The 17,857-nt window shown below is 41.0% G+C and overlaps 1 protein-coding gene across 7 annotated transcripts in view; it reads left to right on the forward strand.

Annotated features, from left to right (window-relative positions):
* The window catches only part of CCDC170 (coiled-coil domain containing 170), a 102,122-nt gene that overhangs the window by 47,289 nt on the left and 36,976 nt on the right, over positions 1-17,857 (forward strand). For all 7 annotated transcript variants that reach the window (XM_040627967.1, XM_008694990.2, XM_008694991.2 and 4 more), the window contains 2 exons: positions 2,225-2,410; positions 12,387-12,704. In XM_040627967.1, coding sequence (XP_040483901.1) covers positions 2,225-2,410; positions 12,387-12,704 — 504 coding nt within the window. The remainder of the gene's footprint in view (positions 1-2,224; positions 2,411-12,386; positions 12,705-17,857) is intronic.

Raw genomic sequence — 17,857 nt, forward strand, 5'->3', positions numbered from 1 at the left:
CAGGTCTGGTGCCTCCCTGCATGGCCTTGTGTGGCACGGCGTGCCCCCCCTCTTCTGGAGAACTGGGAGCAGCTCTCTCCAGATCTGTTCACCGCACCATACCTGAACAACAAATATTTTAAAACAGATACTGAGATTCCAGGGCTTTCGCATCTCAAATAGAAAAAAAAAATCACTGGCCGAGAACAGAAAAATCACTGGCTGAGAGCAGAAAGGCTGCTGCATTGATGACAACTCACTAGGTGTTCTCCTGAGAAGTGGAACAAAACCACTCCTTCAATTTCAAAACCACTTCCTCCTTTTTACAGCTCTCCTAACCACATGTGCACACACCCCCCCAAGACACCAAGGAGGCATTCCTAAGGACTCATTTGACATCCATTTCGCAGATATTTAGTGAGTGACTGCTATAATGCTAGACAGGGTTCTGGGAGCTGGGCCTGCCGCAGTGAAGGAGATAAGACTAAATCTGCTCTCCTTGAAGTTTTGTTATTGTGAGGTAAAGATAACGAGGAAATAAACAAATATCCAATATCATCCCATGTAGTAAAGGTGAAGAAAAACGAACAGGGATGTGGGGATAGAGAGTGAGGCAGGTTAGAGGCATGACAGGCTAGTTTAGGCAGACTGGCTGAGGAGTGCCCCTCTGAGGTGGGGGCTTCTTTTTAAATTATTTTTTTAAATTTAAGTTCGATTGATTAACATGTATTATTAGTTTCAGAGGTACAGGCCTGTGATTCATCAGTCTTATATAACACCCAGTGCTCATTACATCACATGCCCTCCTTAATGTCCATCACCCAGTTACCTCATCCCTCCACCCACCTCCCCTCTAGCAACCCTCCGTTTGTTTCCTATGATTAAGAGTCTCCTACGGTTTGTCTCCCTCTTTGATTTCATCTTGTTTTATTTTTCCCTCTCTTCCCCTATGATCCTGTTTTGTTTCTTAAATTCCACATGTAAGTGAAATCATATGGTATTTGTCTTTCTCTGACTGACTTATTTCGCTTAGTATAATACCCTCTAGTTCCATCCATGTCGTTGCAAATGGCAAGATTTCATTCCTTTTTGATGGCTGAGTAGTATTCCATTGTATATATACACCACATCTTCTTTATCGATTCATCTGTCAGTGGACCTCCTGGCTCTTCCCATAGTTTGGCTATTGTGGACATTGCTGCTATAAACATTGGGGTGCAGGTGCCCCTTTGGATCATTATGTTTGTATCTTTGGGATAAATACCCAGTAGTGCAATTGGTGGGTCATAGGGTAGCTCTATTTTCAACTTGCTGAGGAACCTCCACACTGTTTTCCAGAGTGGCTGTACCAGCTTGCATTCTGAGGTGGGGACTTTTGAAAGATGTTGGGAATTGAGCACACACATATGCAGAAAAGTGTTCAGGAGAGTGGGAACAGCCCTGAGTTGGGAGCAGGGCGCCATCTTGGCCAGGTGCTGAGGCTGAAAGATGTGTCACTTCCCCAGAGCATCATAACACAGATACCAATTCTGTAATGTGGGATCTCAGCTCTTCCTGTAGGCGTCGTTGTGGCCTTCCAGGCTGAGCTGTCTGCAGGGCTGGTTCCCCGGGCCAACGAGCCCGTCTGACTTCATTTTCCCTCCTTGTAAATCTTACAAATCTTATGCGTGCTTTCAGCTGACAACCTAAATGCACAACATAGAGAGTGAAAAGCTCTGCTAATCCCAGTGATAGCCACTGTTTGAGCCTGTTATTCAGGAGTTTTCTACACTTATATTAATTAGAAGGATTTTCTTCTTAAAAAGAGAGTCCCACTTGCTTCTCTGTGTTTCCCCCCTGTGCCAGGTAGGGCCTCACATGCAGTTGGCGCCCGTGGACGTGGGCAGAAAAGAAGTCCCTTGCTTCCTCTCCTGCTGTAATCTCTGTAGAGCACCACCTTTCCTCAATTATTGAAGCCAGGGGCTTGCTGATGCTTGCTCTGTTGGGAAGCATTTGGCGAGACTCTCAGCAGTGTTGCCTGGGGCTATCTTTTGATTAATTTTAATTTGATCACTGGGTCTGCGCATAACAACGGAGTTGAGAGGCTGCTTTTGAAAATGTGTTCTTTTGAGTGGATGGAGGGAAAGGGCTTTCACTGATTCCGTGTGATCATGCAGTCAGCGGGATACGTAGATCAGAGCTGTGTCGAGGAAGCCTTACGAAATTGTTAATTTTTATAGGATAGCTGTCATTGCTTTCTCTTCAGCTTAGAGAGCTGTGCGAGGAAAATGCCTTGGTGAAAGGACAGATTGTTACTCTTGAAGAGACTATAAATGTCCATGAGATGGAAGCAAAAGCCAGCAGAGAAACCATCATGAGGCTGGTGTCAGAAGTAAACAGAGAGCAGAAAAAAGCTGCCTCCTGCACCGAGGAAAAAGACAGGCTGAACCAGGTACAGTATGTGCAGTGTGCGAGCGCATCTGTGATCATGTGTATGAAGCAGAAATTGAAAACCAGATGTGGGTGAGCACACTGGCATTACGACCACAGTTTCAAAAGGCTGCTGTCAGCAGGAGGGCTGGGGGCAGCATGGGACTCCGTGACCCGGACAGGCCGCTGGATACATAGTTTTTTCCTAATTAGAAAGAAAGAAATATAACACATTTGAAAGTAGAGTTTGTAGAGAATTATGTCCTGCTTTAGCTAGACTCTAAGGATTTTTAAAACTCAAACATTAAGTTTTCTTGAACAAATAGGTGATGCGTGCACCAGATACAAGATTCCAAATAGACATAAGGGTATACGGTGAAAATCTTTCCCACCCCTCCCACCCGTCCCACCAGCCACGCAGTTGTTCTCCACAGATGCAACCTCTGTTAACAATTTTTTTTTAAAGATTTTATTTATTTCTTCAACAGAGTTAGAGACAGCCAGCGAGAGAGGGAACACAAGCAGGGGGAGTGGGAGAGGAAGAAGCAGGCTCATAGCTGAAGAGCCTGATGTGGGGCTCGATCCCATAACGCCGGGATCACGCCCTGAGCTGAAGGCAGACGCTTAACCGCTGTGCCACCCAGGCGCCCCAACAATTATTTTTTATATACCTTTCTAGAAATGTTCTATGATGTGTATACTTCTTCTTTTTTAAATTTAATTTTAACACAAATGGCAACATGCTCTGCTTTATATTTTTTCTTTCATTTATTTTTGATACAAAATGGTAATATACCACACACTATTATAAGCAAGGCTGCTATGAATGCTCTTATATTATTTTTCATGCATGAGAATGTATCAGTAAGACAAAACCCTAGAAGTATACTTGCAGAGTCGAAGGAGATGGGTGTTACTTAGAAGAGACTGTCGAAGGGAAGTGCCTCAATGCTAGACCTTTATTTGTACAATGAATTGCTTGATCTTTTCAAATTACCCAAAGCCCTGTTTGAGCATGCCAATTAGTACTATATGTTTTTTAGCGCTATATAATCTTTCAATTATATTTTTATATTTTTGTAACAAAGAAACTAATTATGGGATTAATAATAATGGTGAATTTTCAAAAGCGAAAGTAAGCCAGTGCAATCAGTTAACAAAATACATAGGAGACAATTAAGTGGTAAAGGAGATGTAGTTCAAAATTAGGTAATGACTGGATTGGATTCAGGTTAAATGTTTTTGGCAAGGGCATTTCAAAGGTTAAGCTGTCGACTTCATATTACAGGCAAGTCACGCTAGATTGTTCCTTGTTGCTGACACTAAGTTTGCCCATCTCTTTAGCGTAAAGGAATATTTTTTTCTTTTTTCTTCTGCAGTTAAGTAAGGTATCTCTGGGCAGATTATTTCCCATAATTGGCAGGTTATTCCTGTTCCCCACTGACGTTACTGAGAGGTGTTATCATCATTGATTCTTGCCTGGATTAATTTACAACATGGGTGGCAAAAAGGTAATCTAATTTTACTATTCCTTCTGCTTATTAGCTCTCATTCTTCTGTACAGAAAAGCATTTTTTAAAAAAGATTTTATTTATTTATTTGACAGAGAGAGAGACAGCCAGCGAGAGAGGGAACACAAGCAGGGGGAGTGGGAGAGGAAGAAGCAGGCTTCCAGCAGAGGAGCCTGATATGGGGCTCGATCCCATAACGCCGGGATTATGCCCTGGGCCGAAGGCAGATGCTTAACGACTGAGCCACCCAGGCGCCCCCAGAAAAGCATCTTATTTCTTTTCTTTTCAGTTCTATGGACACATGGATTTTTATTTACTCACTGTGTTGCAATCAATTACTTTTTTTTTTTTTTTTTTTGGTGCTCCAAATTCACTATGTTGGCCCAGCAGCAGCCCCTTCAGGATGGTCTCTGTGACCTTGTCACCTGCCTCTAGTCTTTTAACATGTCCCTGCTTTTTCTGACAGAAGACATGGCATCTTAGGATCACTTAGAATTTTCAGACTACAGAACGAAAATCAACCTGTGCTGTCGGGAGCGTTGGTTCCTTTGACTGGAGAATGGTGCTTCAAACCAAGATTTAGGTTGGAGGTGTGGTCATTGCTATTGGGCTGTCATTTCTTCTGGTGGACAGAGCTAGACATACATTTTTAGTAATAAGCTAATACGGGTATTTTTAATTAAGGCGATATTAAGAGTTTTCTTAGTATCTTTGTGTTTTATATTAGTATCGTTTGAATCTTTTTTTTTTTTTTAAAGATTTTTATTTATTTATTTGACAGAGACAGACAGCCGGCGAGAGAGGGAACACAAGCAGGGGGAGGTGGAGAGGAAGAAGCAGGCTCATAGCGGAGGAGCCTGACGTGGGGCTCGATCCCACAACGCCGGGATCACGCGCTGAGCCAAAGGCAGACGCCTAACTGCTGTGCCACCCAGGCGCCCCATGAATCTTAATCATAATTTCTACTCATTTGCTTTGCCTTATAATGTACATAAAATTATTTCAAAATTACGCTTTTAATATTTTACCTACCAGTGAGCCTTCTGAGTGAAGTTTCAGGCTCTCAGATTTTTTACATTAATACTATCAGCAATCATTGTTATAATAGTCACTGTTCATCGATCACTTACCATTAACACAGTCGTTGTGCTAAGTATACTTTGCTCAAGTTCGCGTAGCTCGTAAGTGGCAAGGCTGGGATTTGAACCCTGGTCATTACATTATTTTGCTATCGTCAGTAATCCCTTTCCATGTATAAGCACAGCTATATCTTACATATCAGTCTGATGCCAAGTTACTTGTCAGTGGGGCAACAACGGTGAGTAGCTATGCAAATTTCCTCAGTGAATGGATAACTTGAATTCGATTACAAATAGTAATTATTAAACTATCAAGCCCTTGAAAATTAGGAAGAATTTAATATTTGCCTATAAGAATGCATTTCTGAAGATGAACAGGAGGAAATGAAAATGTGTTATAAGAGCACATTAAAAAAAACAGAACTTATTTCTTATATTTCTCTTTACTTGTAAATGATGCAATGTTGTTCAGACTTGGAAACACATTCGTTTTGGGATGAAGTTCCTGCCAAAATAATAAAAATTGTAAAAAAAAATATGGGCAATAAAAAACTTGAGGTCTTTAATAAAGTGCTCCTTCATAGGATTATGACTCCAAAGATTTACTACTGAAAAATACTGTCAGGTGGTTTTACTGACACATTAATGGCCTCAGGAAGAGTCTTCATAATGCTTTCTAAAGCTCTGTTTTTGAGGTAGGAAACTTACTTTATTAGTGAAGCCCAGAAGGACTGTAGAAGTAGTAGGATTTGCAGGCTGGGGTGCTGTTTTTACAAAACTCAACTTGTCTTATTTTCTTAATTACTCTATTTACTTTATGACTTTTACTTTATGAAAATTTCCCAAATAAAAGTCCAGGTGATTTATTATATATATGGAAAATGTATTATTTGAAAATCTCGAGTAGTTAATATTGAAGTATGTTTTAACAGCTACCAAAGACTGGCACTTTTTCTTTCGGTTGTTTTGAAATAACTCAGTGTTGAAAAGAGTAGGCACTTTCCCTACACAAGCCACACATGCATTTCCTATAGACAGTACAAGTTCAGATCAGCGGCTCAGAGACTAAACTTACTTATGGGATTTCAAACAGCTTCTTTTCCTTCATGCTGTTCACATTTCCTTTAATTCTGGTAGCTAGAATCGAAGCTAAGGAAGAATATTGGTTTTGGAGTCAGGCAGGTCTGGTTTGGAAGGATGTCCCTTCTGCTTTTTTGGTTTGTTACCATGACGTAGCGAATGGAAGAGAGAATAGCACGAGACAGTTAACGGGGAGTAGAGTGGTTAAGAGGCTAGGATCTCCGGTTTTTATCTGGGCTCCAGAGTCATGTGGCTATGTGATCTGAGGCATATGATCTTACCTCTTGGAACCTCAGTTTTTTGTCTGTAAAATAGAAAAATAATTTAAGGATCCATCTCTTACAATTATTCTTAGCATTGGATGACATAATATACATGAAATACTCAGGACACGCCCATCACATAATTGATGCTCAGTGTTTTTATTTCCTTTTCCTAGTTATTTACTTTTACCCAGGGATCCAAAGAAAGAAAATTATTTTCAGGGTATAGGCAAGTGGAAATAAGTTTCTGGAAGTGAGGTCTTATTAGGATAAATTACTAAAAAAATGGAAGCTCTCTTTACAGTCCTAGAATAAGGATGTTGGAAGTGACCTTAAGGCCTTTTAGAATCTAGATCATGTAACCCTCTATGTGAAATCAGAATCAGCTTTAAAATGTCACTGTCTAGCTAGTTTCCAGCCTTCTGTTGAACTCTTCCAGAGACAGGGAACTCACTGCTGAACAAGGAGGTCCATATTCTCTGTATAGTTCTTTTTTTTTTAAAAAAAGATCTATTTGAGAGTGAGAGAGAGAACAGGTGGGAGGGGCAGAGGGAGAGGGAGAGAGAATCAGATGCAGGGCCTGATCCCACAGCCATGAGATCACAACCTGAGCCAAAATCAAGAGTCAGCCACTCAACTGACTGCAGTACCCAGGCACCCCTCTCTGTAGAGTTCTAATTGTTTGACAGTTCTTCATTATAGCAAGTCAGGATCAGAATCCCCGTAATTTAAATCCTCATCCTGGTTCTATCTTAATTAAACTTTATAGAATAAACTGAAATCTCTTTCTTATGGCTAACTTTAGCATTTGAAGACATTTATCATGGATTTCTAAGTCTTTTATTTAGGCTAAACAGCCTGTATCTCTCAAACTTTGAAACTTCTTTCTTATCATCTGTGAGGTTGGGAGAATTCTAGCTTCTGGGCGAGGAATTAAAATGAAAACAAACACTAAAATAATATCTGCTCATATTATAAAAAATTAAACGGTTCATAAGGCTCTGAAGTAAAATTAAAAACCTCTCTTCTTCCACTTCTAGTCTCACTGGGGCATTCTTATTTTAGCTTCTGATAGTTACCATTGAGACTTTAAAGGAATACATTTCTATTCCTGATTCACCAACAGGAGATCGTATTTGTAGACTTTTTGCAACAATGTGGAGGAATTTAATGCCTTTTACTTTTTTACTTCCCTTTTTCTACTTCCCAGTTTTATTTTATTATTGTATTTACATTGTCAAGGTTTGTAATATTGTTCTATAATTAAGTTGTCCGTGTTTTGCCTTTAGATTCATTCTATGTATTCAAAATAAATTAAAACAGCATTTTAAATAACACAATTACATAAATATTTTTATTACAGATTTAATGCTAGCAGGTGATGCTGAACCCATTCCATTTTGACAATGTCCCTCTTAAAATTTCCAGCTGGGAACTGTCCATGGTCCTCCAGGCATAATCTGACCAGTTTGCAGTATATAGTGAAGCCCAGGAACACGCTGGCCTCACGGGCTGCTAAATTCATTGTCAACTTGTATTGTGTTTGTCAATAATGAGAATTTCAAATTTACATTGAATTCTTATTATTTTCCGAGGTTGATGATGTCAGCGGGACAGCATAAGGGGTATGTGTGTGTTGTGTATGTGTGTTCCTATCACTATTGACTCAGCACTTTAAATGGGCCAGAATTTCCTGGGTGTTTTCTTAGTTGTTTCTGTTCTGTCATATCTTCCTCCCATTTCTAGCCCCCCAGCTACAGGTCCCTTCTCTAGAGATGATCAGAACTGGCAGTTGCTTGTGCTTATTTCTAGAGAGATGCTCTTTTTATGTCGGTACAAATGGCACTAGACACATGGTTAGGTACCTTACTTTTTTCACTGACTGTATTTTGGAGAATCTTCCCTATCAGTACATAAAAAATTTCCTCAGTTCTTTTTAGGAAGTACATATGTTCTATGGTATAGCTGTCTCATACTGTTCACATATCAGTGAATATTTGTAGTACCTAATCTTTTGCTGTATTGTAATGGAATAACTTAAAAAAAATATTTTATTTTAATTCAATTAACATATAATGTATCATTGGTTTCAGAGGTCCAGGTCTGTGATTCATCAGTCTTTTTTTTATTATTATGTTCAGTTAGCCACGTATAGTACATCATTAGTTTTTGATGTAGTGTTCAATGATTCATTAGTTACATATAACACCCAGTGCTGAGCACAACATGAGCCCTCCTCAATACCCACCACTCTGTTACCCCCTCCCCCCACCCTCCTTCCTTCTGAAACCCTCAGTTTGTTTCCCAGGGTCCATAGTCTCCCATGGTTCGTCTCCCTCTCTGATTTTTTTCCCCCTTCAGATTTCCTTCCCTTCCCCTATGGTCCTCCGTGATATTGCTTATGTTCCACATGTGCGTGAAACCATATGATAATTGTCTTTCTCTGCTTGACTTACTTCACTTAGCATAATCCCCTCCAGTTCCATCCATGTCAATCTTATATAATACTCAGCGCTCATTACATCACATGCCCTCCTTAATGTCCATCCCCCAGTTACCCCATCCCTCCGTCCCCCTCCCCTCCATCAACCCTCAGTTTGTTTCCTATGATTAAGAGTCTCTTATGGTTTGTCTCCCTCTTGTTTCATCTTGCTTTAGTTTTTCCTCTCTTCCTCTATGATCCTCTGTTTTGTTTCTTAAATTCCACATATCAGTGAGATCATATGAAAATTGCCTTTCTGTGATTGACTTATTTTGCTTAGCGTAATACCCTCTAGTTGTAATGGAATAACTTTGCGCATATGTCAGTTTCCATATTTAGTAATCTATCCTACAGATCTATTCTTGGGACTGGAATTGCAGGGCCACAGGGTATGTGCATATTCTATTTTGTTAGATGTTTATATCAGAATTACACCTATTCACACTCCCACCAGCAATGTATGCGGAGAATTTTTGAGTTTGTTAGTTTTAATTGCACTAGGTAGAAGTAATCAACTGGTTTTTCATTTTACAAAATTCGTGTAGGGTTGGATGAATTAAACTCAAGCCAGAGGTTCTCCACCCAGATGATAATTAGTCCTGTATCTTTGAGAGGCAGTTTGATCTCATGCATATCCAAATCCATATAATAGTTAGCAACATTAAAATAGGAAACAGTTGCATTTTAAAAACAAACCTTTGAATGGTTTCATCACTTAATGCATTATTTGGGAATTAATTGGGAATTAACACAGACGTGCATTTAATTGGGAAGGTAAATTGAATGCCTTAATGATACTATTTACAACTGTTTTTGTGAAAAGCGATTGCGAAGGAGTCATTATCCATTTCTGGCTTTGGTAGGACTCATGAAAAGTTAAAAAATTTTGTTAAACAAGTCATCCCTCTCCCTGTCTCTCTAGGGGAAGTCCTCTTTTGCAAATGTGATTTCCTCTGTGGAGGTCAGCCTTGATTTTACTCAGAGGGAACTACTTGTTTCTCGTTCTGTGTGTCAGCGTGGTCTGACAGCAGTCCGCAGGACCTGGCCAGTGATACCGATGTCACATTACTTGAGTGTATCCTTGAGGTAGCCACGCAACGAGACTCCACTCCAGCTCTGTCTCTGCTAGCTCTGCGGGTAATTGCATTTGTAGTCTGAGGACATCTGTTTCCAGCAGATCAGCCCAGTGCTCCTAAACCCTGAAGCACTGAATCAGAGCACTGAGGGCGGGGCTGGCCGAAAGGCCTTGCCACTGGCTCCCCAGGCCTGTGCTTCATGTGAGAAACACCATATAGTTCACGGGGCTGAAATGTGGCCAGAAAAGAAATCTGGCCTGCCGCCACGTGCCACTGTATTTTATGACCACAAATTGAATTTTCCGATTTTTTACCAGTCATAAACGTTGGTGCTTTGGATTTATTAGGGACTGTTTGGGCTCTTGTCTTGAAGGCAGGGAGACAATAGTCTGATATTGGGGTGGAAAAAATTCCTCATAGCTGGAATATTTTAACTGTGTTTATTGGTCTGGCGCAAGCTGCTAGTTGATTAGCACACTCTAAACTGACAGTAAGTCTGAAGTACTCAAGCGTCTGGTATATTTTTATGTGTGTATTTTGAGGACCTTTTGTACGTGGTTAAAAATATCACTCTCTGGGTCATGGAAACGCCCCTGTTTGGCATTAGGGGTTTTCTTTCCACATCAAAGTTAACATAGAATATTCTAGAGGGTTTTAGAGCTTGGAGGGGATTAGAATTAATTTTCATCTCCGCATCATTGAATTTGGGACCCTCTTAACTGCACGTTAGATGGTCATTTCTCAGTAAAATATGGGCCTAATTCATTATCACCAGTGCTGATACTGGTTACCCTAATTGAGTAGCTATTGTATGACTCTCCGAAAAGAAATGTCTAAAGTGTTAAAATATTGCATTTGTGATTCAGTGTCCTTGACTCTACCTTATAAGGGCCATAATTTAATTAGCAGCGGTGGGGCTGCTCCACAAAGAGGACCAGTATCGAGAGGGGGTGGGGAAATGAGGCTGTTGCCAGGACCTGGAGAAGCAAAGCATTTCACAAAATAGGTTCCACAATTAGTTTAGCCATTACTTTTCTGAAAAGGCCAGCCTTCTCTACCTACCTGTCCACGCTCGATGACTTTTTTTTTTAAAAAGATTTTATTTATTCGACAGAGATAGAGACAGCCAGCGAGAGAGGGAACACAAGCAGGGGGAGTGGGAGAGGAAGAAGCAGGCTCATAGCAGAAGAGCCTGATGTGGGGCTCGATCCCATAACGCCGGGATCACGCCCTGAGCCGAAGGCAGACGCTTAACTGCTGTGCCACCCAGGCGCCCCCACACTTGATGACTTTTTATTTCAAATTGATGCCAGGGACTTCCTTGATTAAAAAAAAAAAATCACCAGAAGGAAAAAAAAAGTAAGATGTTCTCTTTTTTATTAAAAGTAAAGAAGTAGCATTTCAAGGAACATCTTTCTTGTCTCCAAGCTGTTGGTGGAGATAAATTCCTTTTAAAATCCGGTTCTGGTGCAAAAGGGATGAGTGATTTTTAACTGGCAGCCTGAAATGTTACTGGCCTGTTTGGATGTAGAATCTTTTATTCAAAGATAGTGTTTCTTTTTTGTTGCTTTCGACCATAACATACTATTTTTAATAAATAACAATTTTTTTTTTTTTTTTGCCAGTTACCTAAGCTGCAATACTGTAGCAGTGCTGGTTAATAAGTTGCTTCTTCTTATTTAACATGAACTCATGTATTTTAGAAATTCATGTCAACGGGTTGGTTTTTTTTTTCATCACTTTTAAAGATGCCCCTTTTCTGCCTCTTTGGACCCTTCTAGATTATAGTAAATAGAAATAGGTGCACAGGTACCCTCCCTTATGCCCTTCATTTATTTTTGTGAACCTAACAATACACATTATATTCTTTCAAATTATTATTCTCAGTGTGGTGCTTTATTTCCCTCTACCTTTAATTCTCCCACCCAGCAAATGGCTGGATATTTCTGTCTCTTTTCTTTAGGTTCTATCTGTTTTATAAGACAAGGAGATACACAGTAAATGAATATTGAAAGATCTGATTCTCTACTCTGTTATTTAGAACAGTATTAAGGAGGCATCTTTATTCAGACAATTTTTAGTGTGTAGGACTTTTCGTAGGTAGGACTCTGAGAGTTTACTGTTTATTCAGAATCAATTTCCATGTACATCAAGCTTTAGAGCAGATAATAATGTAAATAAACATTTTCTATCTATGGATTGCCTCTACCAGGTGCTAGCCAGCAATTAGTTTTTATTAACTCTTTCTCAGGGTCCACACAGAAAAGGCTTATAGGTCAGTTTCCTTCTTTTCCTCGCTCTGGCTTTATACCCCTTCCCTTTTTTAGACCCCTAAATTTTCCTGACATAGCCTTTACAATTCAATAACTTTATGAGGAGATGGTGGGGAACTGGGTTAAACAGGGAATGTCATGAATTAATCCTCACTCCATGAAGTCTGTAAGCAAGTGCAGATGTCCCTCAGTGGCTGCTAAGGTTCCTGTCTTCACTGTCTGTAATCGTTTCAGGACTTGCTCTGCGCTGTGGAGACCAAAGAAGTTCTTGAAAGGGAAGTCAGGATCCTCCAGGAAAGGCTGCTTGCTGGCCAGCGGGTCTGGGATGCTTCGAAGCGAGAGCTGAGCCTCTTGAAGAAAAGCTCTTGTGAGTTGGAGAAGAGTCTGGAGGCCAATCTGGATGCGGCTGCAGCCTCGCGAAGCCAGCTCTCCTTATTCAGGGAGAAAGTCGCAGCCCTGCTTAGAGGCAGCTGGGGCACGACGGGGCCCACAGAGGACGCCATTTTGGAAAGGATCCGAGAAGTGACCAGCCAGGAAGAGAGCAGGAAAAGGGTGAGTGGGAGATGGCCTCTTGTAAGACTCTGGAGGATAGTAATTTGCTGAATCATTTAAATGTGGTTTTTATTACTTTCAATTATATGTCATACTTTGGGAGCCTCGAGAGTCACTTAAGTGACAGCGGACTGCGATGTGGGTCCTGGAGTCAGAGCTACCTGTGGTCAGCCCTGTCTCGGCTGCACACTCGCTCGCTCCAGGTGTGACGCGGGCAGGTTCCTAAGATGACAGCCCCTGAGCTTCTGTTTTCTCAGCCACTGGACAGGGAAGGCTCTGGGGCCGCACCCCTCATCTGAACCCCCTGGGGCCCGATGTGTTGAATTGAGAACATTTTGGGGTTTTGAAAGGTACAATAGTAACACAGAACGGTAATGGAGAGAACGCTCATACACATCCCTCTTCAGTGGGGTCTGGGGCTGCACCCCATAATCAACCACATTCATCATTCTGCAGTAAAACCCGCGGCAGCTCCGTCACACGGAGCGCACCAGGACCGGGAGGAGCTTCCTGTCACTTTGGGTGAGGGTTTGCTGCCAAATCCGTCAGGTCAAGCTTTATCAGCAAGTGAGTTATGAAAAAAGCTGTCAGTTTTCAGATGCTTTGGGATTTTGGAATTGCAGACAAGGTTTCCTAGACCTGGAAGAGTATCTGCTTCATAAGGTTATTGTTTGTTGAAAGCATTGAATGAAAAATAATGGTTATGAAGTCCTTAACACGCTGCTGGCCAATACCGGTGATAAATAACTCTTGCTGCCCCTGCTTCTCTTCCTCTCTGTCCTTCTCTTCATAATGGTGGCCCAACGGTCTCTTAAGGGACTCATTTAATACATAGAGAAAGATGTTTTAATTCACGTATATGATTGACGATTGTTTAATTTTGTCATCTTGTTTATGCTATTGACAATTCTCCTTTACTACGTAGCTTTGCTTCGCAGAGTCAACTTCAGGCTGACTCTGTTTAAATTACCATCGAATTCAAATTATTTAAGTCCTAATTAAAGAGGTTTTAAAGTAAATATCCAAAATCTAGGTATAATTCCACTGAGATCTATTTCTTCCGTGAGCTCATGCTGGTCCGAGGGAGAAATTGTATTTTTCCCTCTTTTGATGTTTCTAAAATACCCAGAACAATCACTAACTCAGAGTTCAAGATTGCATTTCACAGTCTCCTTTAATGATCAAACATTTTCAATCCCCTTTAAAAATTCTCCAGAATTTGGGATGCTTGGGTGGCGCAGTTGGTTAAGCATCTGGCTCTTGGTTTCAGCTCAGGTTGTGATCTCAGGGTTGTAAGATCAGGCCCCAAGTGGGGCTCTGTACCCAGCGTGGCATCTGCCTAAGGCTCTCTCTCCCTCTTCCTCTGCCCTCCCTCCCCTCAATGTGTGCACCGATGCGCTCTCTCTTTCTCTCTCTCAAACAAAAAATAAATCTTAAAAAAAAATTCTCCAAAATTCACTTGTGTTCTTAGGAGCAACCCAAACAACCCCTTTGTCCAAGTGTAGGGTTCTCTTCATGGATATAAAACGTTCATCCTGTGACATGTGCATGTCTTTGAGAGTAACTCAGTTTTTCTCGTAATTGGTACTAGACTGGAGAAGAAAATTATTTCCAGGACTGAGAAATAATTCAGTCATTTATTTACTTTGACTAGCCGTCGGTGTACTTCAAAAGCTAATGGTTCTTTACCATTTTGTTTTATTGCTTTCCTCTTCTGTTTTCCCAAATGTTTTCCCCAAACTATTTTAATTCAGCATGTGAAACATGACATAAAATTGTCAGCATGATGTATATGTTTTTTTTCTAAAGCAAAATGATGTAAATTGGTTAAGCTGGCTGTGCCTCCCCCTCCCCCCCATAAAAATCAGAATGATTCAGTCTTTTTAGTGCCTTTGTCTGCCTTTTCTACCCTGTAATTTTTTTCAATAGCTGTTCTCACTATTTAAAAGCCTGAAATCAAGCGTATAGCTGGGGTCTTGTGTGACTCATCTTCAAGTAAAATGAGGAGAAAATGGATTTCATATATTGTCTTAGAAATGTTTCTGAAGAATGGGAGATTTACAAATTGATGAATCTGTTTGTTGAAGAGGTTGTGCACCCCTGCCACCTGCCTTGGTTAAACACACACTCAGCAGTTGAGTAATACCCATGGGAAGGCCCAAGGGTGGGTTCAGGCTGGGCCTGGCAAATTCTCCGTTTCAGGTCGACTCCTACTTTCTGAGCCTTGGTTTTCTTGTTTACCTTGTTGCTGTTCATTTTGACTCTCCTGTTTGCAATTCTCTGTAGAATTCAGAACACCACACACACTTTTTTTTTAGTAAGTCATTTCTGCTTGTTCTTTGCTTTTCTGCTTAGAGCAAAACCAAAATCTCTTTTTAAAAGCTTTACCAGACCTTGGGATAGGGTTTCTCAGTCTTGGCACTATTGACATTTCGGGTTGGATAACCCTTGGTTATGGGCCCATTCTGTACATTGTAGGGCATTTAGCAGCATCTCTGGCTTCTGCCTACAAGGTATCAGTTGCACCATCCCCCCCCTCAATTTGTGACAACCAAAGATGTCTCTAGACAAATGTCCCTGGAGGGTAAGATTACCCCCAGTTGGAAACCGCTCTCTTAGAGGAATGCCCTACTGTTGGGTTCCTAGGAATTCTAAATGAGTGTGGATGTTATCTAGCCTTGAAATTTCAGTACCCTCGTAACAGGTGTTTTTGAGATAATGATGTCTTGCACAATGACAGAAAGTTGCAACATTTTCAGATTTTAGTGTGAAATGTAGAGGCAAACATTTCCCTTTACTTTTAGATGTTTCCTAACTGGCTGATATCTGGATGAGAAATGATTATGTACAGAGAGGACATGACCATGATTGATTTCTATGTCATTTCCTAAGTTAAAGACAATTCAAATAAGCTCACAAACGTTTATCTAGACAGCTCTTGTGTTCTTCTCTAGGCACACATAAGGCTTTATTTCCTCCACTGGAGAGTTTCTTGGTCCAGTGGCTCTGTGGGAGCCATGGGGATCCAGCCCGATGCCCTAAAGGACCTGAGATTTGTGCCACGCACCCTCATCTGGTCTAATCATTCTGCTTTCTTCTTAATCTTCCAATACACTAAACCAGACATTTACCCAGAAGCATTGGCCGACTTCCACTGACATTTCATTGCCCCAAATTTTGTTACATGGTCACCCCTGGCAACAGGGCCATCTGGGCGAGTGAAAAGGTAGAGATTTTGGCTCTCCCAGATCTATAGCATAGTAATTTCCTAGGATGGCCATGACAAAGTACCACTAACTTGGTGGCTTACACAATAGAGGTGTGCTGTCTGCTAGTTCTGGAGGCTGGAAGTCTGAAATCATGGTGTCAGCTGGATTGGGTCCTTCTGAGGCTGTGAGGGAGAATCTGTTCCAGGCTTCTTGCCTAGGTTCTGGTAGCCTCAGGTAGCCCTTGGCTTATGGATGGCATTCTCTCTGTATCTTCACGTTATTTTCCTTCTATTTATGTGTGTCTCTATTATGTGTATCCAAATTTTTCCTTTTTTATAAGGACAGCAGTCATATTGCATTAGGGCTCAGCTCTGTAAAGACTCTATTTCCAAATAAGGTCACATTCTGAGGTACTGGGGACCTTGAACATACCTCTTTGTTGGAGGACCCCATTTAACCTGTAACAAATGTGGACATGCACAAAGGTGGAGGCAGTGGGCATAGCCAGTCCCTAGGGTTGGCTGCACAAACTGATAAGAAGGAAGGAGAATTTGATTGATATTTTATTCCTGGTTCCTGACAACATAGTTTATATATTGCCTAAGTAAAAATTACAGCTTGAATAAGGAGAAAAGAGTTTTATGTCCAAAAGGCACTGGTCCTTAAGTGACCCAAGTGGCTCTTCCCTCAGATTAGAACTCTTGTCCTTCCATTTGGTTTAATCTTAGGGCAAAAGTGCCTCTCTGGTGAAATCAACAACTACTTGTCCTTGGGAAGTGAATTAATTCTTTTAGGGCATTATGACTTCGCTTCCAAAAACCAGGCTGCTTGTTTGTGAAGTATAATTTACTTCAGTGCCTTTTTTATTAAAAAAAAAAAAGTATATTTTCTTTATTATAACCCCCCCACCCCAATTCCCTACATCCCTAGTGTTGAAATCCCTGGCACATTTTGTCCCATGGAATATCAGAGATATGTAAACAGAGGATATTAAGAAAAAGAAGAAGAAGAAAAAAGAAAAGCGTATTCATTCTTTGGAGTTCTTGGTGTGAAAAACACAACATAACTTTACAGTTTTGGCAAGACACATATGTTCACCCAGGCCCTGGCATTTGATGTTCCCAAGAACTGAGTCAGATTGGGATGTTAATTTATTTGAATACCTTTATGTAAATTTAGCTCTGAAAAAAAAAATGGTGGTATCATATGTACCAAGACCTAAATAAGCTTAGTTCTGTGATGCATAGAATATGGAGAGCTTCTCAGCTCTTTGCTCCTCTCTGGACACCAGAATCTGGGCAGGGTGGTTTTATGGTTCAGCCATTCCCATACTGGTGGTTTTTAAAAGTTACAGTCTGCTGAGTCTTCATATTCCAAGGAACACTCTTGGGTCCACACAGGGTGAGGATACAGGAGGAACCCTTTCATCTTTGACTTAGCACATTGTCCCTTCTTTGTCCTTCCCAGAAAGGTTTTCAGTTGAAAAACAGGCTCTATGGGCTGCAAATGGTTTGAGACACATGACATGGGACAATTCGAGATGGGCCCCTTTAACACTTTACGACAAAAGCATGGGACGACTGAAGCACACTGGGGCAGTAATACTGATGATAAAAATGCAGGCAATGCGTCGAACTTCAGCTGGGTGTGCCGTACTGTGCTGTTCACATTCTCTAAGTTGTCATCTGATCGTCATAGCAAAGACGCTGAGTTTCAGAGAGGTTAAGTACTTGCTTCAGTTAACATGCTGGTGAGGAGTAGCGTGGGAACTTGAGACCAGGACTGTCTGACTCCAAAGACCCCATGCCACAGTCTGGTCTCCATCAAGATGCCCTCGTCTTTCTTCAGGGTCATTGTCACTGCCTTAGTCTACCTTCCTGTAGGTGCCTGAGGGGTCATCTTCAAAATGGAGTCTTTACTGATCAATCTCAATGGCAGGCGTTG

This window comes from Ursus maritimus, unplaced genomic scaffold (assembly GCF_017311325.1).
Source record: "Ursus maritimus isolate PB19 unplaced genomic scaffold, ASM1731132v1 scaffold_13, whole genome shotgun sequence".
NCBI classification, from domain to species: domain Eukaryota; kingdom Metazoa; phylum Chordata; class Mammalia; order Carnivora; family Ursidae; genus Ursus; species Ursus maritimus.